The sequence below is a fragment of the Tamandua tetradactyla genome, chromosome 19 (genome assembly GCF_023851605.1).
Source record: "Tamandua tetradactyla isolate mTamTet1 chromosome 19, mTamTet1.pri, whole genome shotgun sequence".
In the NCBI taxonomy this organism is placed as follows: Eukaryota; Metazoa; Chordata; class Mammalia; order Pilosa; family Myrmecophagidae; genus Tamandua; species Tamandua tetradactyla.
The window spans coordinates 1,923,919-1,951,099 of NC_135345.1; the positions used below are offsets into that span (position 1 = coordinate 1,923,919).

Below are 27,181 nucleotides of genomic sequence, written 5' to 3' on the forward strand. Positions count from 1 at the left end.
TGGTTCAAAGAAGACTTTAAAAGAATTACTAGAAAGTTTTTTAAACAAATGAAATTAAAAATACAACATATAATTCATGGGACATCATTTAAGCAATACTTCAGGAAGACGTCCAGTAAAATGGTGATGTTAGAGTCAGAAACTACAACACAGGCTACTGGGACTGGGAGGTGTTAAGGGATGGGGAGTTAATGCTTAATAGGTACAGAGATTGTGTTCGGGAGATGGAAAAGGTTTGGTAATGGATGGTGGTGATGGTGGCATAACATTGTGAATATAATTAATACCACTAAATTGTACACTTGAAAGTGGTTCAAATGGGAAATTTTAAGTTGTATAAATGTTACTAGAATAAAATTTTAAAAAACAAACTCAGAAAACTGCATAATATAGAGTGAATCCTCTTGTAAACTGGGCCATAATTAATAGTATACTTAATTGTTTCATCAATTGTAACAAAGGGACCACACTAATGCAAAATGTTAATAATGGGGAAAACAGTATGTGTGTGTGTGTGTGTGTGTGTGAAGGGGGATATGGAAAATATACTATAGGCGTATCTTTCTTTTTAAACCTCCAATTGCTGTAATAAAAAGCAAACAAAACTTTTTAAAGGATGGAAAAAATATACCATACAAACACTAATCAAAAGGAAGTTGATCTCTGCAAGTGAAATCATTCCCCTCCTCCCTACGTGGGACATGACATCCAGGGGTGAAAGTCTCCCTGGAGATGTGGGAGATGACTCCCAGGAATGAATCCAGACTGGCACCGTGGAATCAACAATTCCATCCTGACCAAAAGGGGGAAAAGAAGTGTAATTAATAAAGTACCAGTGGTAGAGTTCAAATAGAGTCAAGAGGCTACTCAGGAGGTTGCTCTTACGCAAGCTTCAGGTAGACCTTTGCTACCTAACATAACCTGCCAACCTCCAACCACAAGGGTTCCAGGTACTAAAATATCTTTCCAGAAACCTACAATCTCCAGATGGGTCCCTGATCCAGATAAGTCCTGAAACCTAGCCCAGTTTCTCCAGAACATCAGATAGTTCCATCTCCCTAACCCACATTAGTGAGAGACCCTTCCAGTATCAAAAATTTAGAATTGCCATAGCCCAAACAAGCCCAAAGAGAGGTATGGAAAGATCAAAGGTGATGGTGGAATTATATATAGAAGATAGGACTTAACAAATGAATATGAATGCTGAATCATTAAATTGACATCTCAAAAGTCTCTAGTATTTTAGATCAGCTAGAAGTAAAAGCCTAAAATCGTGAAATTGTAACCCATGTCAAAGTCTGACATATGTTCTACAACTAATTGTGGTGCTGTGCTTTGAAACTCATAGCTTTTTTGTATATACGTTATTGTTAACAAAAAAAGTAGATTGTGATGATAAACAAGTATTTAAGCCCTCTAGCCTCCTATACTCTGGAGCAGCTAGAATGAAAAATCTAAGAGGATTGTATGGTAACTCATGACAAATTCGGGGATCTGTCCTGTAACCACGTGTTGAAGAGTGCTTTGAAAACTATTGCTTTTTTATTTCTTTGCTTTGTATATATGTTATACTACACGATAAAAAAAGTTAAAAAAGAAAAAAAAAGGAAGCTGATGTGGCAATACTACCTTCAGACAAAGTAGACTTCAGAGCAAGGAAAATTATTAGGGCTATTACATAGCAATAAGCATGTCAATTCCCTAAGAAGACATATTAACTCTAAACTTATATATATGATAGCAGAGCTTCAAAATCAATGAAACAAAAACTGACAGAATAGGAAGGAGAAATGAACAAATCCCCAGGGAACATAGCAGACACTATACCTAGTCTCATACAGCTTATATTCTAGTTGGGGGACCAAATGCAAATAATATGTCATGGTATGACAAATCTAAAAGTGAGGCTGCACTAGAATAACAAGTTGGGTAGTCAAAAATATTCTTCCTGAGGAAAACACATTTAAGGTTACATCTGAACATGTGAAAGCCTGAGGTTTTGCAATCCAGGCAGTGGAACAGGAGTGCGCCAATATGGCTGAACAAATAAGCAAGAAAAAGAGAGGGGCTGGGTACATTCAGAGTGATGGGGCGGGAGGGGAGGTTTGGGAGCAGGTTCCGAAAGGTCTTACAGATCAGTGTAATGTGCTTGGGTTTTAGTCTAAATGGATGGGGAGGCATGGGGAGATTTTAAAATAGGAATAACTTGATTTAGGCTGTATTAAAAAAAAAAAAAACCTGACTAGCAATTATACTCAAGTGGGAAAAAATAAGTAACTTCAAATCTCTTTCATTAATCAAAACAAAATTATTTGCCTCTTCAGAAAATATTGGGAAATCATGTAGGAAATTGCTAATGAATTACTAGACAAAAATCTCTAACTTTTGAAAGGAAGAATAAAAAATAATTCTGATTCAAATCACATCTTCTCAATGTTTTAAGTGACATATTTTATGTATAAAATAAACATACTTACAATAGTTAACACATTTTTAAAGACTACATATGTGTGGGCATATTATTGAGACAGGAGTTGATCAATGGAACCAACTATTCTTTTACAGTTCTTAAGTAAACTGTAATTGGCTAAAGCTTCATTAATATGTCAAAATATGGGGAAAGAAATGGGTGAACCAAAAGAAAAAAATGTTTTACATTTTTCCTATGATCAAACCCTACTGTGATGCACAAGTAAACAAAGCATGGTGGTGATGAGGTCGGCAGAGTTGGCTGGTCACAATACTGTGCTCCTGGGAGGGGTGTGTGTGCCTACGTGTGTGTGAAAACTAGATTTCCGGACATTTTCAGAAACGGTATCTTTGAAAATATCAATTAACTATATTTTGTGTACTTTAATCCCCCCAAAATGCAATTCAAACTCTAAAATGGCACTATCCTGTGACCTACACAATATCTGGTTAAATAACTTTTCAGCTGGACAAATTAAGTTTTATATGTAAAATAATGAAACCACAGAAATTCTATACGGAAATATTTTGGGCAACAATGAAATTACCTAAAATTTAGAGTGTTGATAGATTGTTGACTTTGGATATTATACGTGATGCGCAATGAATGGAAGTGGCTGAAAGACACACTGACTGTGAAGTAGATTTGCAAACAATGGTGTATACATATGATTGAATATTGCACTGCTACAAAAAAGGAACGAAGTTGTGAGGCATGCAACACTGTGAATGAACCTGTGGGGCACTGGGCAAGGCAAAATAAGCCAGAAACAAAAGAGCAATTATTGTATGGTCTCATTTAGAAAATACTTATAAGAAAACAGAGCCTAGATTGAAAGTTCTAATAGTATTTACATTTAGTCTGGGGCAGTAATTGTCATTTTTAGATTTTTGAGGTGCTGTATTATACATGTATAACCTGTTATTTAGAGAGAAGAATGACGCTGATCAGGTCAGGATTAAGGTAATTCAGAATACACGGGTAACGAAAACAGTATTTTAGAACCTCATCTTCTCTTTGAGACCAAAGGAAGAATGGTTTATTTTGTTCAGAACCTAAATTTTCAGTAGCTTATAACCTAACTCAATCTATCTATATAGTTCATAAACAATCAAAACACAGGGAGCCCAGAAAAGGAATGAGGGCCTTTAATCCTGTATAGCTTAATGTAATGCCTGGATACATCCCAGAGTATATAAAGCAGATAATCAAAAAGTATTGGCAAAATATGGAATTATTAAATTTTACCACAGGGGAATCACCTGATACTGTGTCAAACATTAGAGTCACCCAAATCATTAGGTTAAGCCCTTGATCTTGAAGCTTATGTATGTAGCAGAGATTCTTAGCCTACCTGTAGGCATGCCTAAGAGTCACCTCTGGAGGACCTCTTTTGTGGCTCAGATGTGGCCTCTCTCTCTAAGCCCAACTCTGCAAGTGAAATCATTGCCCTCTCCCCTACATGGGACATGACATTCATGGATGAAATTCTCCCTGGCAGTGTGGGAGATGATTCCGAGGGATGAGAGCCCTGGCACCGTGGGATCAACAAAGCCATCCTGACCAAAAGGGGGAAAAGAAGTGTAAGAAATAAGATATCAGTGGCTGAGAGAGTTCAAATAGAGTTGAGAGGCTACTGTGGAGGTCACTCTTATGCAAGCTTCAGTTAAACATTGCTACCTCCCTTAACTGACAAAACCCCAACAAAAACCATTCCTGTCAATCCTAAAGAATACCTAGGTGTTATAGAAGATTCTACAAAGGTTGCATGCACCAGGGTAACTTTCCAGAAACCTACAACCTCTATATGGGTCCCAGATAAGTCCTGAAACCTAGAAGGGCCAGATCTGAGCAACATCAACAGTTCCATTTCCTTATCCCATGTTATCAACACTCCCTTTCAACATGAAAAAGTTAGAATGCGCACAGCTCAAATACCCCTTAACAGCGGGAGAAAGATGAAAGGTGATAGTGGAGTTATACAGAGAAGGTAGGATTTAACAAACGAGTGCGACTGCTGAATCATTATATTGATATTTCTTTTAGTCTCCAGTATCTCAGAGTAGCTAGAAATAAAAACCTAAAATTGTGGAATTGTAACCCATACCAAACTCTGAAATCTGTTCTACAACTAATTGTTGCAATACGCTTTGAAATCTATTGCTTTTTTGCATATATGTTATTTTTCACAAAAAAAAAAAGAGAAAAAAATTTTCTAGCCTCCCGTGTTTTAGAGCAGTTAGAAGGAAAAATCTGAAATAATGGAATGGTAACCCATAACAAACTCTGAAACCTGTTCTGTAACTACTTGTTGAAGCGCACTTTGAAAATCATTGCTTTTTCTTTCTTTTCTTTGTATATATGTTATATTTATCAATAAAAAATTAAAAATAAAGTTCTATAAAGAAACAGAGTTAACTATTTAGATGAGAAAGGCCTTTCTGAGATAACACCATGGCAGAAACAACGAAGGAACGCCACAGCGAGAAAACCCCCCATAGAGAGTAGGGAAAGATATTGCCACGTGCTGCCATGGAAGCGCCAAGGGCTCAGAGTGCTCAGGAAACAGCCTAATCACAGGGATTAAAAGTAAAAATGGAATAGCCTTCAACCCAGTAATTCCACACCTGAAAAATCTATCCCCTGGAAATACGAGTACCAAAATACAGAGGGATGCTTATTGCAACTTCACTCTTGGAGGGTAAGAACTGGGCGTGATGCCCACGCCCACCGATGGGGCAGTGGTAAGACGGACTGCATACCCAGCAGGGTGCAGGGCACCCACCAAGAAGAATGAAACAGAACACGTCAGATGGTCTGTAGAGATTTCCAAGAGTTAAGAAAGAAAAGCAAGAGCAGAAAATTAAAATTCTAATTCTATAAAGTAAATAATGATAATGTCATGTGCTTGTGTATATATTGTAGTTCTATATAGGTCTGTATAAGATTTTACTATAGGCCTGGAGGAAAACATGGGAATACATACTCCAGGTTTCAACCATGGGACTGGGGGTGGAGGGCAGCTGAAATGAGTAGGGGTGGGAGCAGGTGTCTACACTAAAGACAACATGGACGGCAGGACCCCACCCCAACAGCTCCAGGAAGAGTGTGTATACATAAAGGGACAAAGTAGAGGAAGGCCACCAAAATGTTCATGGGAGCCAGCTCAGGGCTGGGGGGTTTCCAGTGACTTTTACTTTCTTATTTATATTTCTATATTGCTTGAATTTTTAGAATCACCCCAAGTTATTTATACAGTAAAAAAGCCATTTTAAGTCTGGCAAATCAGAATATATATTTAAAAATTTAAGGGAAAAACAGTTCACTATTTTACAAAGGCTTAATCTTTATTATATAAGGAGCTTTTCCATATCTATCATATCTATAGGGAAAAAAAGAACATTGTCCAGAAAAATGGACAAACAAAATGAACAGGCAAGTCATCAAAGAATATATTTTTTCAAGGTCAATCTCAAATAGTTTTTAAAAATTTTTTGCATGGGCAGGCACAGGAAATCAAACCCAGATCTCTGGCAGGCTGGTAAGAATTCTGCCATTGAGTCACCATCACACCACCTCCCAAAAAAATTAAAAAAAAAATTTTTAAATAAACCTCATATAGTTTTTAAATAACTGGAAAATTAAAGATATGACAAACCAATCAACTCAGGAAACAGTAGCCAAAAGGAAAATTCCTTATGTAGGCAAGGAGGTTGGGAAACAAGCATTTCACATATGTGTGGTGAGATATAAAAATAATTGTTTTTTCTGGGGGACAATTTGGCAATACATAAGAAAAGCCATAAAAATGTGCATGCCCTTTCACTCAGCATTTCTACTTCTAGGAATTTATTCTATAGAACCCATCAGTAAAATCTACCAAGCATGTACATATAAGTATGCTTACTGCATCTCTGAATAAAATAATCAAACCTAAAACAACTAAAGAACCAACAATAGGGACAACCATTAAGTGGAACTGTTCAAACGATGAAGTAGACTTTCAGTTAAAGATGGCTGAAAGCACACATTGTGTTTACATCTTCTCCTGTCAAAAATTTAATTAAAATTACAGAAAAAGAAGTAAAACAAGAGCCTCACTAAAAAGCTAGGACTGCTACCCACAATCCAGAACCATTAGAAATTTCTGCAAGAGAATGAAGTACAGCAAAAGATAAACCTGCAAATGTAATAGAATAAGTGAAATTATAACTCCATACAGACAAAAGCAAGGGCCTCCATGAAAGTGAGTTTTCCCTTGGTTAAGAGAAGGGGAGCAATTAACTGAAGAGGGTATTAGTTTCAGCAGAGCTATAACAGTCACAGAAGCGCTCTCTCAAGAGGGACATCCAGCACGAGAGACGCTTCGCGGGGACGCATGGCCAGAGAGCTCACAGTCCCAGTGAGGTGCCCTGCACCAAGACGCCCCAGCTTCCTGTGCACCCTGGTGCCAAGTCCGCCCTACTCCAGTCCTTTCTCTTCCTTGCAGTCTCCCAAGGTAGGTCTTTTCTGCCCAGGCAATCTATGTCAACTATCCACGTGCACACACGGAGTCACTCCATACTATTCACCCAGGCCACAGTAACCCCATGGGGTAGTCAGGAGTATTACAAAAGGGAGTATTACAAAAGGGATACATTTTAAAATTCTATAACCGTCTATATTATTTAAATTTCTTTAAAATGAACATACATTCATCTGTATATTTAACTCATTATAGATTTAGATTCATATTTATTGCTGTATCTAAGCATTAACCACAGTTAGTTCCTCATAGAGGAGTGACTTTGACTAGCTTCTTTATATTTCTTTTCTGTATTTAGGAAACGTTTTGGAATGAGAATAGTCTCCTTTAATTAAAAAACATAGGTATCTTTAAAAATAGCCAAGTGCTCTAAGTTTTATTAAAGCTGCATCATAAATTCAAGGGCATTTATAACTTTTTTCATCAGATCTCACCTTCAACAGAAAAATGGGGGTGGGGTCACCAGAGCCTAAGATATTTCAACCTATTTCTGGACATCAGAAGCCATCTGTCCAGTATAGACCGGGGAGAGGAAAGGAGGATGTCCACTTGCCCACTGGGGGGCCTGCTTTGCTGCAGTGGAGGAGCCCCTCCCACACACATCATGAGGGTGAGGACCACATGTTCTTAGAACACAGTGGACTCTAAGTAAATATGAGCTAAATGAGCAAACAAAATAAAATACACTCTCTTAAATATAGGGGCTGTTTCTTATAAAGGGATAGCTTCACATCGTAAGTATGTAGGTAAACACACATCTAGGCAAAACTTCAATTACAAGGCAGGAAATTGGCATTTAACAAAGTAGAAGCTAACTTACAGGATGCTTGGCTGAAAGTCTCCCGGTCACAGTTCCAGTTTGATTCCATGTAGAGGAAATGAAGCCCTTATCAGTTAAGAAGAATTATTTTAAACTTTGAACAATGTGATGCTGAGTCAAGAACATGCTGAACCTTCAGTTCCTCGGCCTATGATACACAACACTCCCACAGAGGTCAAAGAGTGATAGTTGTGAACTCTCCACTCTGAAATGTCTCTGGGACTACAGAACTCCTGGAGCATGATCACGGATAGGGGAGGAAGGAAATCATTCCCTGACCTGTGGAAACTGCAGAAAGGAAAGGGAAGACTTTATGTTGTCTCTCCCCTGTACAAGGGGAAGGAAGTGGCAGTTGGACAGTCCTGTCATTGTGCACCCTCAAACAGGGCAGTTTCCTCATCTATGAACTAAAACAATGATATGTACCTCAAATGATTCCAGAAAAGAGATGTAGTAATACACAAAAAGGCACATGGTCAGCTGTAGGGTTTCCACAGTAAAACAAGGTCCTAAGTCATGTCAATTTACGTTGTTCAGAGACCCAGATAGTCATAAAATCATGGTTTCTTGCTTCAAGAACATGATTTACTATTTTTTTTAGGTTACACATTATACTGGTTTTAAATTTATGTACCCCAGAAAAGCCATGTTCTTTTAATCTTAAATCAATCTTGTAGGGACAGATCCATTAGAGGGTGGGTTCTTTTGATTGGGTTGTTTCCATGGAGATGTGACCCACCCAATTGTGGGTGTCACCTTTTGATTTGAATATTTCCATGGAGTTGTGACCCTGACAATTCAAGGTAGGCCTTAGCTTACTGGAGTTTTTTAAGAGGGGAACATTTTGGAGAAAGCTCAGATGTAGATGTTTGGAGATGCTTGGAGAACCGACAGAGAAGGAAAACTAAGACATACATCTGGAGATGCAGAAATTGCCGAGAGAGCCATCAGAACCCAGAAGCTGGAAGAGAAGGACAGCAGACGTGGCCATGTGCTTGCCATGTGACAGACAAACCCCATATACTGACTTTCTTGAGTGAAGGTAACATCTTATTGGTGCCTTAGTTTGGACATTTTCACAGCCCTAGAATTATAACTTATACCTTAATAATCCCCTTTTTAAAAGCCAGTCCATTTCTGGTATATTGCATTCTAAAAGCTTTAGCAAACCAAAACACACATGTATCTGAACTCATCTACTAACAATATTCTTAATAACAGTCTCTACTTTTTCTTTTTGATTCTAGTTACCTTTTTCATGCAAGCTAGCAATCCATCTACAAAGGTTGACTTGATCTTGTGGACCTAAATGACAAAATCAAGAGTAATCTTTATTACTATTTTTTAAGTATTTAAACAGGAAAAAGTTTTGGGGCAGTATCTCATCCAGTGCTGGACAGGAAACACGGATGTCACCTAAGATGTTTCCAGGGGATCCTGAAATGGCCTTGGGTAGTACCCAGGATTCAATAACAGAGCCACAAGGAAAGATGTCACCCTACTTCCTTTTTTTTTTTTTCGCATGGGCAGGCACTGGAAATCGAACCAGTGTCTCTGGCATGGCCCATTTCCTTTTAAATAAATTTTTAATATTGGAATATTTTAGATTTGTAGAAAAGTTGTAAAGACAGAGAGTTCCTGAATATCCCTCACTCAGTTTCCACTACTGGTGTCCCCTTTGTAACTCTCTTTCAGCCCTTGCATTACTTCAAGGAGAAAACTCAATCTGGTACCTACATGCTCTGCAACAGCTGCCTCGTCCTGACAAGGACTGAGCAGACCAGCAGTGGAGGACAGATCAGTGCTGACAGTAAGGGCAGTGGTAAGATCTGTAAACATACAAAACAGAGGGTGCCTGAAGAAAGAGGCAGGCACACAACTATGGGGCACCTGAGCAGTGAGAGGGAAGGGGACAGCATCAGTGCATCATTGGTAAATGTTAATGCAAGACCCTAGAACCCTGCCCTGAGTACTTCAGTCAGCCTGGAAAGGAGGGAGGGGTAGAGGCTTTCAGACACCCATCAAAGTCTACTCCACAAAAATCACACAATAAGGACATGCAAACTGTCTCCTTACGAAGTTCACTAGTCTTCTCCCATTCCTGACTGCAGGATTCACAATGCTGAGCAGGGTTGATTACAGACTTGAGAAAAATCATGTTGAAGGACAAGGAAGCATGGGCACCGAAGCCTCTTTACAAAATAACTCACCTCAGGGTCATCTACATTTATCGCAAAACTACGTGCACTTAAGAACAGTATCTGAATTACTTCGGTGAGGAGGGAATTTCCTCTTCATCATCAATTTATTTAACAACAAAAAAAGTAACTTACCTGCCTATATTCCAGAATTATCTTGGGTAATGGATGAAAGGCTTGCAGAACATTTAACTAAAAAATGAAAATAAATATCACCAATATAATCCCCTCATTTTAACATTTCAAACACTTATTTTGAAATTCAATATTCAAATTTTTAACATTTTGAACACTTATTTTCAGCTGGAAAAAGTCCTCAAAATAAATCTTGTAAATTGGTAATATTCTCCAAAATGTAGATTTATAATAATCTCTATTCACCAGGTGTCTTAATCCCTTCCAAAATTATTCCATTTTCTGCTTGGGAGCTAAAGACACTTCACATGAGACTGGAAATACTTGAAATCTAAAATGGTGACATCTAAATCCAGTGCACATGAATTGCCACAGAGGGAAAAACTAAGAAAATGCTTACAAATACATGATTCAATATTCTAGGAACACCCAACAGCTGAATCATGGTTATCTGGGCCTAATTTCAGGTAGTCAGCACTGGAATATGATTATGATTTTTTTTTCATTGTAAACATGATATCTTTATATAATCATCTTCAAGAATCAAGGCTACTGGATTTTTTGAAAACATTTTTATTATGTTATTCACATAAAATTAATTGCTTTATATTCCATGGCACTCAACAGATTCACAATTTTGTACAACCACAAATGACGTTCCAAAACATTTTTGAAATCTCAAAAACATATTTTGCTATATGAATAAAGCAAGTTATAAAAGGCCATATATTGCATGATTCTACTTACATGAAGTGTCTAGACTAGCCAAATCAATAGAAACAGAAAGGAGATTGGTGGTTTCCAGGGGTTGGAGAGGGAGGAAGGAGGGGTCACTGCTTAAAGGGTGTGAGCCTTTATTTTAGGGAGTTGAGAATGTTTCGGACCTCAGTAGAGGTGGTGGTTGCACAACATTGTGAACGTACTAAATGCTACTAAATTACTCGCTTTAAAATGTTTAATTGTGTGCTATGTAAATTTCACCTCAATTTAAAAAAAAAAACAGGAAAAACCATTTTCATCACCCCTAAAGAACTTCATACCCATTAAGCAGTCACACCCCATTTCATGAGACAATCATGTGTTTTCTTTTTCTTCATTCTATTAGTGTAACATATTACACTGATCGATTTCTCTATGTTGAACTAACCCTGTGTTCCTGCAATGAATTCCACTTGGTCATGGTGTATCATTCTTTTAATATGCTGCTGGATTTAGTTTACTCGTATTTTGTTTAGTATTTTTGCATCTGTATTCATAAAAGATGTTGGTCTGAGTCTTCTTATAATGTCTGCCTGGCTTTCACATCAGGGTAAAGCTGGCTCCATAGAATGAGTTTGAAAGTATTTCATCTTTTTTATTTTTTTCAGAGGTTGAGCAGGATTGGTGCTAATTCTTCTTTAAATGATCAGTAGAATATACCACTGAAGCCATGTGGTCCTAGACTTTTTGTTAGGAGGTTTTTGATCACATGTCCAATTTTTTTACTTGTTAGAGGTCACTGATCATTTTATATTTCTTCTTGAGTCAGTGTTGGTATTTGTCAGTGTGTGTATTTGTAGGAAATTTTTCATTTCATCTAGATGATGATGTAATTTGTTGTTAAAAATTGCTCATAGTAGTTTCTTATAATTCTTTTATTGTTGTAAAATTGATAATGTCCCCACTTTCATTTCTGATTTCAGTAGTTTGTCTGTTTTTTTATGTCATTCTAGCTAAAGGTTTGTCAATTTTGTTGATCTTTTCAAAGAACCAACCTTTTATCTCACTAAGTTTGTCTACCGATGCTTTTTAACTTTTCTTATTGTATAAGGTAACACATATACAAAACAAGGAAAGAAAAAAGCAATAGTTTTCAAAGCACACTTCAACAAGCAGTTACAGGACAGATCCCAGTGTCTGTCACGGGCGACCATACCACACCATCATTTCAGAGTTTTCCTTCTAGCTGCTCCAGAACATTGGAGGCTAGAAGGATAAATTTTTTTATCATCACAATTGACTTTTTTTTTCTTTTTTGTGAAAAATAACAAATATACAAAAAAGCAATAAATTTCAAAGCACAGCGCAACAATTAGTTGTAGAACAGCTTTCAGAGTTTGGTATGGGTTTTGTTTCACTACTCTAAGATACTGGAGACTAAAAGAGATACCAACATAATGATTCAGCAGTCACACTCGTCTGCTAAACTCGACCTTCTCTGTATAACTCCACCATCATCTTTGATCTTTCTCCTGCTCTTGAGGGATATTTGGGCTATGCCCATTCTAACTTTTTCATGTTGGAAGGGGCTGTCAATACTATGGAGCTGGGAAATGGAACTAGCTGACTTTCTGGACAGTTCTGGGCCCCCTAGGTTCCAGGATTTATCTGCTTTTGATTGATTTTTTTAGTGTTTCTGTGGAGGCACAGGACCTTGGATTACCTACTCCAATATTTTTGGTGACATCACCGGCTATGATTTCTTTAATTAACTCTTAAAAATTGAAATATGAATACACTCAGAAAAGTGCAAGATCACTGTTGAATTTCTACAAAGTGAACAACTTGTATAATCACTGTCCAGATCAAGGGATGCAGCATTATAGATGCTCCAGAAGCCAACTTGCTTCTTCGCTAGAGTTAACCATCTCCCTGACCGTTATCATCACAGATCACTTTTTCCAGTTTTTCAACTTTTCATCAATGGAATCTTTGTGTAGGTACTCTTTGTGTATGGCCTCTTTTTCTCAACATTATGGCTTTAGAGTTCACCCATATTGTTGCATGAACCAATACTTCATTTATTTACATTGCTGTATAGTATTAAACTTCATGAATTTATCACAATTACTTGTCTGTTGCACTACTGATGGATATCTGGATTGTTTCCAGTCTAGGACTATTCTTTTTATCACTTAGTTGTGTATTCATCACCATGATCATTTTTTTACAATATTTGCATCACTCCAGAAAAAGAAATAAAAAGAAAATACTCATACATCCCATACACTTTATCCCTCCCTCTCATTGACCACTAGTATTTCCATCTACCCAATTTATTTTATCCCTTATCCCCATTATTTACTTATATCCATATTTTTTTATTCATCTGTACATACCCTGGATAAAAGGAGCATCAGACACAAGGTTTTTACAATCACACAGTCACATTTTATAAGTTATATCTTTATACAATTGTCTTCAAGAATTAAGGCTACTGGATCAGCTCAACATTTTCAGGTACTTCCCTCCAGCCACTCCAATACACCATAAACTAAAATGGGAAATTTATATAATGCATAAGAATAATCTCCAGAATAACCTCTTGACTGTGTTTGAAATCTCTCAGCCACTGAAACTGTTTTGTCTCATTTCTCTCTCCCCCATTTTGGTTAAGAAGGCTTTCTCAGTCCCATGATGCCTGGTCCTGGTGAATCCCTGGAGTTCTGTCCCACACGGCGAGGGAGATTTACACACCTGGGAGTCATGTCCCACATAGTGGGGAGGGTAGTAAGTTCACCTGCGAGTTGGCTTAGAGAGCGAGGTAGGACTATTCTTAATAGTATGCTATGAATATTCTGGTACCTAGATTTTAGTTTACATATGTACACAGTTCTGAATATTTTCATAAAAACCTATGAAACTGCTGGGTCAACATTAGTAGATTTACTGTCAGACAGTTCTCCAAAATTAATGTACAAATTTATATTCTCATCAACCATGCATGAATGGTCCAACTGTTCCCTAAATCTCTGCCAATGCATGGTATTGTCAGTTTCAGTTTTAGCCATTTTAATGATGTTGGATGCCACTCATGCATCTATTAACTAATTGGTTATTCTCTGTCATCAAACTCCTGTTCATGTTTTTTGCCTATTTAAAAACTTGGTTTATCTCTTTCTTCTTGATTTTTAGGAATGGGTTATTTTGGATAGGGTTTTTATTTCTTTGCTTTTTTTTTTGTCAGTTATAGCTATTGAAAATATCTTCTTCCCCTCTGTGGTTTCTTGACTTTTCACTTGTTTAATGCTATCTTTTCATGAATATACATTCTTAATTTTACTGTCACCCAATTTAGCACTTTTCCTTTTAGGCTGGTGCATTTTGTGCCCTGTTTAAGAATTTTTACCCACCTCAAGGTCCTGAAGATATTCTCTCATGATCTCTTATAGTCGTTATTATTTTATTTTCTACATTTAGATATACAATTCACTGAGAATTCATTTTTGTGCAGTGTGAAATAAGAGTCAAGATGCATTGACCAGACCTCAACTAGAAATATAAAGAAATTGATCTGGATAGGACCAAGGTAGATCAGAAAGATAAAGGATTATATCATCCATATTTTAAAACTTCAACCTTTGCATGAGACCAAAGGGAGAGATGTTTATATGGTGCAAAATTTATATTTTGGGTAGCACATTACCTAATTTAACTTGTATGGTCAGTTTAGTTGACCACCGTAAGTACACCGAATCTTGAATAGGGAGTGAAATTTTGTTGGTTTGTCCAGGTTAGTGTGGTGTCCCGATACAGCCCAGAGTAATTTGGGCCATGAATAAAGAAGTACTTGCAAAGTCCCCTTGGAGGACTGAGGAGAAAGGAGGAAATATTCAACTTTCCCATTTGGAGAATTTCTCATGTTCTCACAAGCAGTGGGGACAACCAAATCAACAGGCTGAGCCCTCGATCTTGGGGTTTGCCCCTATGAAACTTATTCCTGCAAAGGATAGGCTAAGCCTACTTAAAATTAGGCCTAAGAGTCATCCCCAGAGAACCTTTTTTGTTGCTCAGATGTGGATTCTCTCTCTAAACCATCTTGGGAGGTGAATCCACTGTCCTCCCACACTATGTAGGACATGAGCCCCAGAGGCAAAAATCTCCCTGGCAATATGGGACAGAACTACTGGATGAGCCGGGACCCTGTATCATGGGATTGAGAAAGCCTTCTTGACCAAAAGGGGAAAGAGAGAAATGAGATAAAATTTCAGTGGCTGAGAGATTTTAAACAGTTGAGAGGTTACCCTAGAGGTTATTCTTATGCATTATATAGATATCCCTTTTTAGTTTATGGTGTATTAGAGTGGCTGGAGTGAAGTACCTGAAACTGTTGAGCTGTGTTCCAGTAGCCTTGATTCTTGAAGACAATTGTATAAAGATATAACTATCAAAATGTAACTGTTTGTGATTATAAAAACCTCGTGTCTGATGCTCCTTTAGTCCACGGTATGGACAGATAAATAAAAATATATATGGATAAAAAGATAAATAAAAATAGGGGAACAGGGTGCACAGGTGGTTCAGTGGTAGAATGCTCGCCTTTCATACAGGAGACCCAGGCTCGATTCCCAGACCATGCACACTCCCCCTCCCCTAAAAAAAATAGGGGGTATAAGGGGTAAAATAAATTGAATGAACAGAAGTACTAGTAGTCAATGAGAGGGAGGGATAAGGGTATGGGATGTATGAATTTTTTTTCTTTTTATTTCTTTTCCTGGAGTGATGCAAATGTTTCAAAAAATGATCATGGTAAAGAATACACAACTATGTGATGATATTGAGAGCCACTGATTATACAATATGTATGGACCATATGTGTGTAAAGATTTTTCAATAAAAATATATTTATTAATTATAAAAATAAAAGTTAGAAACAAGGGGAAAAAAAAGATGCACTGACCCAGTATCATTTATATATATATGCATATGTAGCTATGTTTTTGGATTCTTTACCCTGTTCTATTAGTCTATTTTCCTATATTGAGTTGACACTGCATGGTATTGCATAATTAATTCCCAGTAATTCCTATTCCTTTATAATTAATGTTGATCATTCCAAAGTTTAAATCCTCCAATAGTGATTTTTTCCAAGATTATCTTGGCTCTTTTAAGTTGTTCATATTTCCATATAAAGTTGAGAATCAGCCTGTCAACTTTTACAAAAAAAATTCTGCGAGGATGTGAATTAGGATTGTTTTGAATATATAGTTCTATTTGGGGGAGAACTGATAATGTGCTTTTAGTTAACAGTATAAACCAATGAATTGTATTGCCTCCTTTTTGAATAGACAGAACAAAACAGCCTTGGCCAACCATAGAAACATAAAAGGAGAGTTAACATTGGCATTCTTGGATGCAAGCACTTCCCAGAGGGAAAGAATCTTGACTCAGTGTAATACAGATCTGTGGTTTCTTAGAAAAGCTATCCCTGGGGGGATGAAAGAGCAAAGAAAATCCTTATACAAGAAAATTGTATAAGATCAACTAACTCTTTGTATCCCAATTCCTTATTCACAAAATAAATTTCTAGCCAACAGTCTTTCTGCAGAGCTTGATCCAAGCAGTCTGAGAACACTTGAACAGAATTCAGGGTGTAATCAAATCAATAGTTGATTAAAGAAAAGGAGGCAGAGTGCTATTAACTGGCTGCAGCTCTGTGAACTTTACTGAACACTCTTTGTTAGCTCCCAATACAGTATTCTCTTGATCTCTTACTCTCTGGCCTCTCGGTAGTCTCACTGACAGCTCCTTTCTCTGACCTCTCAATGTCAGTTTCTCAGGGTTTGGTTCTGGGCGTCTTCTATTCTCTATTCACTCTTTTCCTAAATCAGTGGATATCAATGCTGGCTGCACATTAGAGTCACCTGAGGAGTTTCAGAAATCCTGCCCATGACTGACCCACCCAACCCAGGGATTCTGATTTGGTGTATCAGTAGCAGGCCCTGACATCAGTGTGTTCCCAAAGCTCCCAGGGGATTCTAATGCTTACCAGTGTAGAGAACCACTATCCCAGGGTGACTCTAATGAAAACTGGCTGACAACTTCCAAGCTCATACCTCCAGTACAAGACATGTCTTTCTCCCTGTCTATAACGATACGCTAGCCACAGACACTTGAGCAGCCCAAGCCCCTCCCCATTTAATAGCTGATTCCTTATTTTTTATGCAGCCAGTTTCTTAAGTTCAAATTTCAGTTTATACACAATTTCTTCAGAGTTTTTCCTGACTGTTCAATCTAATGTTTCACAGGCCCCTGTGTTTCTCTCTGTGGTTCGTAGCCAATGTGTACTCGTATGTTCACTGGTGTGTTCACTTGCTCACTGTCTCTTTCCCTGTGAAAATGCACATTCCATGATGGCAAGGACCTTCCCTACTAAATTATGAGTGAGTCTGGCACAGACCCAGGGCTGCAGTGAATGAGAAGACACTGTCTTGCTCACTACTATATCCCCAGCCCCACAATCAGCTGCATCAGATGGGCAGCATATCAGATGCCCATAGATAAGTGATTCCAGTCAGTACTTGATGCCCATGGAAGTGCCCTACAGTGTGTCAGTTCAGCAAGTTGGGGAGTCCGCAGGGTAACTCCCTTCTTTTCATGCTGAGATCCAAAGAGCAGTTAGCCCAGGCTACCTGAATGACTCCATTAAAGGAATAGCCCGGTACTCCAGCGGTCCTGATCCCCCGTTCAAATTACCCTTTCACTGGACCCCTATGATGTTCAAGAGAAATAAGAGCGTGTGTTGTCAAGGAGGAACACTTGTGTCTCTCCCCACCTGCATATTGTTTCTAGAGCAAAGGAATTTCCACTGGCATCTCTCCGGAATACGTGGGGAGGAACTCAGCAGCACGTTGTGCCCCAGGTACAGAGGACTCAGCCTTGCACAGCTGAGAGGCACATGTCCTTCAGACACTTGGGGCATCTGTGAAAACTGACTGTAAGTCTGGCCACAACTGCAAGAACTGTCAAAGAATTAACATACAGATCATGTTCTCTCATAACATACAGAACATGCAGTTCAAATGACTGCATGCCTTTCATTTAGAAATCAACACAAAATATCTAAAAGCCCCCATACATTTGGAAAATCCAAAACCCCCTCAACTCGAACACAACTCAATGGTCAAAGAATAATCATAATGGAAATGAGGAAGTATTTGGAATTAAACAATTAGAAAACTATTACATTTCAAAACTTGAGGGACTTAATCAAAATTTATTAAGCATCCATGACATCCCAGGCATTTCCAAGCACTGGGAATATACCATAAACCAAATAAGTCCTTGCCCTCCTAGAGTTTAAATCTAGTTGGGAGAACTGCACGAGCAAGTACATGTGTGAAACCACACACCAGTTCATTCAATCATGTAATACCATGGAGGAAGGCAGGAGGAGAGCAGATGGTGCTGGGGTGGGGTGGAAGGGGTTGCATGTTAACGAGGATGCTCAAGGAAGGTAACCTGGGGGCAGGGCCTAAGGCAGCACGGAGGGAGCCCTGGGGAAGGGCTCTAGGAAGACAGGGCAGACATCCAAACGGCCTGAAGCCGAGAGCCTGGTGCATTCCAAGACAGTGAAGGATGGTGTAGCAGACACAGTGGTGAAGGAGAGAATGGGAAGGGACAGGCCAGACCACTTGGGCCTTTAGGCCACAGGGAGGATTTCGGCTTGACCATGAGGAAAATGGAAGCCACTGGAGAATTTTAAGTGAGTGACATCATCTGAATTGGATTTTAAAAAGTCCCCTTCTGGGTGCAGGTAGCTGAAGTGATATGAAGCCAAGGAAACATGTGCTTGTGAATAGGACTGAGACAACAAAGAGGGGAAACTGAGGAACTGGAGAGAGGAGAGATAACTGCTGGAGGAAATAAAGAAAAAAATACTGCATGAAAATGTAAAAAATACTCCCTTTTATGTTGAATATGTCTCTGTGTGATATATCCTGTCCTGTCAAGTTGTTCATGTATAAAAACAAATTACAGATAGCATACAAGGGATTTCTCAGTTTGCTACATACCAACAACCCTCTAGTATGTCTGTAGAGATGCACAGGCTTGTGTAGGTGAGGAGGAGCTGGGGAGGGACATGGGACACAGTCTGACTGTTAGTACCAGTCACTTCAGGGCTTGGCAGTGGGGCAAGGGCAAGGAGGGTCACCTTGGCTTGATACACTTTCTACTGTTAACCATATACTGTGACTTTTAATTTGAGAAGTGTGAAATAAAAAATCTCAGCTAAAAAGATGGCTGATGACCACAAACAACATCTAGGGCTTTGTCTGAGATTCTATAAAGGTTCCATGTACTATGATTACTTTCCAGAAACCTACAACCTCCAGTCGGGTTCCTAGGCCAGAGGGCCCAGCCGCTCCAGAACATCAACTAGTTCCATCCCCCATCCCATATTATCAACAGCCTTTTCCAACATGAAAATGTTAGAATGGACATAACCCAAATACCCCTAAAGATTGGGAGAAAGATCAAAGGGAAGGTACAGTTACAACAGAGAAGATAAGATTTAACAAATGAGTATGACTGCTGAATCATTATATTGATATTTCTTTTAGTCTCCAGTGTCTTGGAGCAGCTAGAAGGAAAAATCTAAAATTGTGGAACTGTAACCCATACCAAACTCTGAAATCTGTTCTATAACTAATTTTTGTGGTGAGCTTTGAAATTTATTGCTCTTTTGTATATATGCCAATTTTCACAATAAAAAAATGTTTTTTTGAAAAAATAAGATGGCTGAAAGAGAAAGACATTTGAAAAGGAAAGTGATTTCCAACAATTATTTCAAGCCTCTCCCTGACAATCTTCTGCTTAATTAAATGAGTCTGAGACCAGAAAGAGATGTTTGTTTTTTCAAGCAAAGGTCAAACCACAAAAATTCCTAAAAGAATAAGGCAATTTCAAATATATAAAGTATTTCATCAAATTAAATGAAAAAAAAAAAAAGATGCAATTACGTGATACCACTTGTGTGATAAAAAGATACGTATTTGAATATGGTTGGATGGGTATGTAGTAACTGGAAGAAGACATGAAATAAACTTGTCCTACTGGCCTCCACTGGAAAGGGAAATGGGAGGCCAGAAGAAAGTAGAGGGAAGGAGCCTTAATTTTCAACTGAAAACAAAGGGTATGAATTATCTAATAAAAGCTAACAGTTTTTAAATGCACAGAATAAATAACATTACTTATTTAGTTACATAAGAGAGTAAGGCTAATATGATTTATGTTGACCATATCCTTGTGGGAAAAAATTAAGGCCAAATTGTCTTAATTCTGTCTAAAAGAAAACATACCAAAACAGACAAGAGTTATATTCCCTTTCTTATATTATTGGTCGCCCGGAATAACCAAAGGAACAGTGAAGAAAAAGACAATACTGCCAGCTGGTGCCAGCACGGAAAATAAATCATGCTTGTGGCAAAAATAGCCTAAGATCCCTCACAACTTAAGTGCAGACCAGAGTAGGAAATGTTTGACTTTCACAGATAGCTCTTATTGTTATAACTTCAAGCCCTATTGCCCATAGCCACTGGGCAGCTAACATTTTAAGAGAAACAAATAGCGCAGTTTAGGGCAGCAAGACAGAGTTTCTCAAGAAAGATGGAGTTCTGTTCCCCAGAGTCACCCACTGTCCCAGTGTCCAGGGAGCAAAGAGCAACATGTATCTCAGTTCTAATGTGCCAACTCGAAGCCACTGGTTCTGGGGAAGCAGTAAACAAGTTACATGAGGTCTCTGATCTCGAACAACCTATATTCTAATGGAATAAACAAGTCACTGCAGTAACTTCAGACAATGAGGTAAGTTCTATGCAGAAAATAAATCAGGGTGATGATAGGTAGAGAGTGGGGCCTTACTCTAGCCTTTGGATCAGAGAAAGCCTTTCTGAAAACAATATTAAAGAGGACAATCGGAAGCCAGCTGGGCAAAGTCTGTGGGAAGTCATCTACACTGAGGTCACAGCTTGTGCAAAAAACCATAGTAGCAACAAGCATCTTCAGCTCAAGACAGGCCAGGGTGGCAGGGAACTGGGAGGAGGGAAGAGAGCAGAACGACGTGAGGCCAGAGAAGGGGTTGAGAGTGAGGGTTTTATTCTAAGTGTAATGGGAAGCCACTGGAAGCTTTGATCAAGAGACTAACATAATTGTTCTAGTATTGTTTTAAAACTTTTTTTTTTGGAAATAGTTTCACACTTACAGGACAGTTACAAAAACACTATAAACCTCATGCAGGAACTCCAATATACGCTTACCCCTACCCCAGAAATTCACCAATTTTGCCACATTTGCCATATCTCCCTCTCTTTCCTTCCTTTCTATCCTTCCTTTCTATCTATCAATCTGTTCATCCATCCATCCATCCATCTTAGCTATCTGCTTTCTGAACACTTGCGTGTAGGTTGTGTACACCATGTTCCTTGAACACTTAATTCTGCCATATACATGTCTTAAGAACAAGGATATCCACTTATGTAGCCACCTTAAACGCAGTTATCAAGTTCAAGAAATTTAACATTGATACAAAGCTTAGTCTATAATTCCAACTTCTTTCTGTGCTCCAGTAATGCCCCTTTCAGCCTTTCTGCGTCCCTTGTTAGATCCCATCCAGGATCATATATTGCATTTGTTATTCTCTTTTTTAAAAAACTGAAGGAATATATATACAACTAAATTTTCCTATCTAACCACTCCCAGCATACCACTAAGTGGGATTCATCACATTCATAATAGCATTACCCTTATCACTTTCCATTTCTAAAACTCTCCCATCTCCTCAAACAGACATCTTATACCCATATTATGCATTAACTTCCAATTCCCCCTGCCCCCCAGCTATGGTAACCCTTACTTTACTTTTTTTTTTTAACTTTACTTTTTTTACTTTATGAGTTTACATATTCTTTGATATTTTTTTGTGGTTGGTTACCATGGGGCTTAAATGTAACACCCTAAATCTATACAATCTCATTTGCTTTGATACAAACTAAATTTCAATGGTATACACAACTATGTTCCTATAGCTCCACACCTGATGTGGTTCTTGCCACATACATTCTGTGCGTGTCTTTAAACACTGTGCTGGTTTGAAGGGATTATGTGCCCTAGAAAAGCCATGTTTTAATCCTAATCCATCATCAGGAGGCAGAAACTTCTTTTTGTTGTTGTTGTTGTTAAATCTTTTTTTAAAAAATTTTTTTATTATAAATAACATACGAACATTCTTGACATGGTTAAAATCAATGGCTCACAATATCACCACACAGCTGTGTATTCATCTCCATGATCATCTTTTTGAACATTTGCATCTATCTAGCAAAAGAAAGAAAACAGAAAAAACTCATAAATGCTATGCTCCTTACCCCTCTCTCTCATTGACCACTAGTATTTCAATCTACTCAATTTATTTTAACCTTTGTTCCCCCTATTATTTTTTTGTTGTTGTCAAATCTTTTTTTTTATTATTAGAAGTTTCTTTTAAGCCCTATTCAGTACTATAGGTTGGAAATTCAGTTAGATTATCTCCAGGGACATGTGACTCACCCAACTGTGGGTATTAACCTTGGATTAGAGGGAGATGTGACGCCACCCAACCCAGGTGGGTCTTCATTAGTTTACTGGAATCCTTTAAAAGAGGAAGCATTTTTGAGAGAGAGAGAGAGTCTCAGAGAGCCACAAGAACCATGAGAGTCCATGCAGCCAGAGACCTTTGGAGATGAAGGAGGAAAACGCCCCTGGAGGAGCTTCATGGAGCAAGAAGCCTGGAGAGAAAGCTAAAAGACGTCTCCATGTTCACCATGTGCCTTTCCAAGTGAGAGAGAAACCCTGAACTTCATTGGCCTCTTTTGAGTGAAGGTAACCTCCTGTTGGTGCCTTAATTTGGACATTTTTATAGACTCACTTTAATTGGGACATTCTCTTGGCCTTAGAACTGTAAAACTGAAACTTAATAAATTCCCCCTTCTAAAAGCCATTGTTTCTGGTATTGCATATCAGCATCTAGAAAACTAGAACAAACATCATGAGATCAAAAACCACTGATTTATCATTATATTTGATGCAGCTGCCTTTTAGATCCTGTAGGAAGTAAAAAGTGGTGTTCCAAACCAAAAGTACAATAATACCCCTGTCGTTACCCTCATCAGAGAGCTTTATTTTCTCATGTGGCTTTGATCTGCTGTCTGTTGTCCTTTCCTTTCAACCTGCAGAGATCTCTTTAACATCTCCTGTAGGACCCCTCTAGAGGTGGTGAACTCCCTCAGCTTTTGTTTATCTGGGAATGTCTTAATCTCTCCCTCATATTTGAAACACAGTTTTGCCAGAAATAGCATCTTTTGTTTCAGCACTTTTTTTTGTTTTACCACTTCCTTCTTTCCTCCATGATTTCTGATAAAAACTGGCACTTAATCTTATTGAAGATCCCTTAAAGGTGATACACTGCTTCTCTCTTGCAGCTTTCAGAATTCTCTGTCTTAGACATGTGGAAGTTTGATTATAATATGCAATGGTGTAGATCTCTTTGGGTTTACCCTGCTTGGAGTTCATTGAATATCCTAGATGTGTATATTCATGTCTTTTGTTAAATTTGGGGAGTTTTCAGCCATTATCTTTGAATATTCTCTATCCCTTTCACCCTCTCTTCTCCTTCTGAGATTCCCTCAAAGTGATTGATATGTTTGATAGTGCCACACAGTTTCCTCAGGCTGTTTACTTTTCTTCATTCTTACTTCTTTCTGCTCCTCAGACTGGATATTATCAATGGTCTTATCCTCAATTTCACTGATTCTTTCTCCTGCCAGCTCCAAACAGTGGTTGAATCCCTCTAATGAATTTTTACTTTCTGTGTTACTGTGGTCTTCAGCTCTGTTGGGTTCCTTTTCGTAATTTCCTTCTCTCTACTGATATTTTATTGGTGTTGGGTGGTCTATCATTTTTCTAGTTTCCTTTAGTGTTTTGTTCATGTTCTCCTTTAGCTCTTTGAGCATATTTAGGACCTTTTTTTAAAAAAAAAAAAGTCTTTGTTTGGTATGTCCCAGGTCTAATCTTCCTCACTGATGGTTTCTAATACTTTAATCTTCTCTTTTGCCTGGGCTATCACCTCATTTCTTTGTATGTTTTCTAACTTCTCTTGAAACTTGATCATTTTGATATTTTAATATGTTACTGGTGGAACTTTGACTCTGAGGAGTTTATTCCTTAAGCTTATATCCAGCTAGTATTATGGTAGACCTTTCCTTGAATACCAGAAAAAAAAGTTTTGTATTTTTTTTTTTAAAAAAAAGGAGGAAAAAAAGAAAATAGCTCTCTCAGTCCTCTGCAAGTGCTTTGTTTCAGGGCTTATCCATACAATAAGTTCAAAGAACTCCAGGCCAAAGCATAGGGACTTCCCTGATTCTTACTGAGCATGAGTCTTGTCTTGGGTATGCATGTGTGTGGCCCTCATCCTCCACCTGCTTCAAGTGTCTCCTCTTCTTTAGTTTCCTCATGGTTCCACATACTGCACTCATGTCCTACAGCCAGCAATCCCTGCTCCAGGGAGCATCACCTGATGGTTCTCTCAGCATTCTATAGGAAAATTCTGTGAGATGCCTTCTACACAAGACAAGTTCTGAGAAGGTGAGTCCCTTGGGGTGCCATCAGACAGGGTAAACCAGACATTCATGCTCTCAGGGTGGGCAAACGGGCTACTCTGCTCCCTCTGGAGCTGGGACCAGGGATCCATACTGAGAGCACAGGCCAGCTCTATGCGAGCTAAAGAGGGATGGGGGGCTAGCCAGGATGCCACAAGATACAATTGCTTTTAAGTAGTCTTTTTCTTGATTTGATGCTTGCCCTGTTACTGCAGCTCTTTAGCTATTTTCTGGAACATTGAGAAAGATCTTTCAGCCAGTTCTTGCTGGTGGTTCAAAGCTTCTGTGGGGGGACAGAGCCCTGAAACATCTCAATTTGCCATCATATTCTATTGTTTTTAAAAGATCATTTTGCCTGAATGTGAGGAACAACTAATAGGGGTAAGACTAGAAGCTGGGGGACCAGTTAGGAGGTTTCTGAAGTAATCTATGTGAAAAAGACCAGGGCAGTGACAATGAAGATGGAGAGAAGTAGGTAAACTCAAGATATTTTGTAGGTAGAGATTATAAGCCTTGCTGTGGCGTGAGATTAAGAGAAAGTCAAGGATGACTCCTAATAGCCAAAATTTATTGATTTTTGAGAGGTTGTGTCAACATTGTCCTAAGTACAGTTTTATACACACACACATACTCACTGAATCCTCACAAAATTTCATAAGGAAAGTACTATATAATCTTTCTTTTATGGATCAGGAAACTGAGGCACAGAGAAGTTGAGGAATTTGAGAAATCTCCTGCAGGGAGACACTGTTGACCCATGGTGACCCAACCACTACTCTGTCCTGCCTCTGAGGGCCTGGGGGGAAGTGGACTATTTAATGAGATGAAGAAACTCGAAGAACAGGTCTGGAAGAGGGCAGTTTCAAGTCTCCTTCAGGGAAACCATCAGTCCACAGAGTCCTCCATTCACTCAATACATATTGACAAAAAGCCAACAGAGGCCTTATATGAAGGAGTCAGTAAGTGGGTGCTCCGCCAGGGATGTGTACTCTAAGCTGCCGAGAGAGGGTTCAGGCAAGCATAAAAAGTACACTGCTTGGAGAGGCGACATGGATAGGGAAGGAGTCTAGAAGAACACCTTCCTCTCCCTATTCAATCAAGAGGTGGATGGGGCCAATTTGGAACCTTAATAGGTGCCTTTCAGCACAGTAACATCCACCTGCCCTCTACTCTGCATTTTTAGTAATGTTACCTACTGGCTTCTGAATATCTATTTATATACTGCTATTCTAATCGAGTAGAATTCCACTACTCCTGCCTTTTCAAGTATTTATTTTTCTCAAGAAAAGGGTAGTTAAAATTTTCTAAACTACATATGAAGTGGAGACAGGAGAAGACTAACAACCTTTCCCATTTCAAGTCACTTGCTTGGACCTGAAACAAAGACTTGGTGACTGGATTGGCAAAAAGGTGGTTTCCAAAACAAAATCCTCCCGAATTATCCTTTGCAGGAAATCATGTCTCTCAACTGCTTCATTGTCTTCCTCTTCTCTTGGTTCATAGCTAGGAGAGCAATCTAGGGAGAGACAGAGACCACCTCTCCACTCAAGGGGAAATAACACAATTAAACCCACCCTGGGGTAGGCACAGCTGCAAGTATGGTCGAGCAGTTGTCCTCATGAAGCCCAGGGCTGGATTAAGAATTGGGTCACGTGTGTTGCAGATGGTTTATTCCAAAATAGAAAAAAACAATTTTGAACCTTACCACAGATTCTGAGGTGGATAGGTGTTTCCGCAGCACAGTTTTGGGAAGAGACGTCCTTTCACATAGGAGGTGTAGCTTTAACTTGCCGAATAAAATCTTCAATGAAAGCCATTTACATACAATGAGAGATTTCCAGATTTGAAAGAAACCAAACATTACGATAACAAAATAAAATTAGAGTACAACCTCTGCCTAATCTTTGAGTAAGAAATATATTTTATGAAAGAACCAAAAATAGCTTTACCTCTTGAGGTTGATTATTACCTGTTATAAGTTATAAAATATATTTTATGAAAGAACCAAAAATAGCTTTACCTCTCGAAGTTGATTACTACTCGTTATAAGAAACTGCTCTCCTGCAACAAAATGAGCTTCTTGTTCCAATTCCTTGAGCCGAGACTGTGAATGTCACAAGCAAAATTAATCTCATTAATAATTTTCTCAATTTAAAATTATTTAATGTGGTCATCACATAATTCCTAACACAAACAAATCTTTCAAAATAAAAATAATCTATGATTTACCAAAATAGACGTTAAAATACATATTTTAAGTCATGGTAGAACATTCAGACTCATACAATCACCTTGTCCTAAACCTAAAGAAACAACTGAAATAAATAAAAATGGTAAATCATGCACCAAAATGAGAGAAGAAAAGAATGAATCCTCCCTGAATATCACAACTATAAAAGAGATCCAACATCAAATTTCAAAGCATCCACTAGAGAAAACTAGAAAAGGAACGTGACCTGACATCAACCCTCAAAGCTTCCTTCCACAGACTGGATGGCAACCACAGTGATGGCTAGTGGTCTTTCCCTTTACTGTGGGAGCAGTTCACAGGGGAAATCAATGGACAAAGTTCTGGAAAACTGCACCAGATCTGAATTGGGACAGTAACCCAGGTAAAGGGGTGGGGAGCTGGGAACGGTT

At 38.5% G+C, this 27,181-nt stretch overlaps 1 protein-coding gene across 2 annotated transcripts in view; it reads right to left on the reverse strand.

The window, feature by feature from the left end:
• POLN (DNA polymerase nu) overlaps nt 1-27,181 on the reverse strand; it is a 300,052-nt gene that overhangs the window by 151,641 nt on the left and 121,230 nt on the right. For both annotated transcript variants that reach the window (XM_077136233.1, XM_077136234.1), the window contains 5 exons: nt 26,562-26,645; nt 26,247-26,342; nt 10,149-10,205; nt 9,067-9,120; nt 7,816-7,881 (listed from right to left, as the gene is read on the reverse strand). In XM_077136233.1, coding sequence (XP_076992348.1) covers nt 7,816-7,881; nt 9,067-9,120; nt 10,149-10,205; nt 26,247-26,342; nt 26,562-26,645 — 357 coding nt within the window. The remainder of the gene's footprint in view (nt 1-7,815; nt 7,882-9,066; nt 9,121-10,148; nt 10,206-26,246; nt 26,343-26,561; nt 26,646-27,181) is intronic.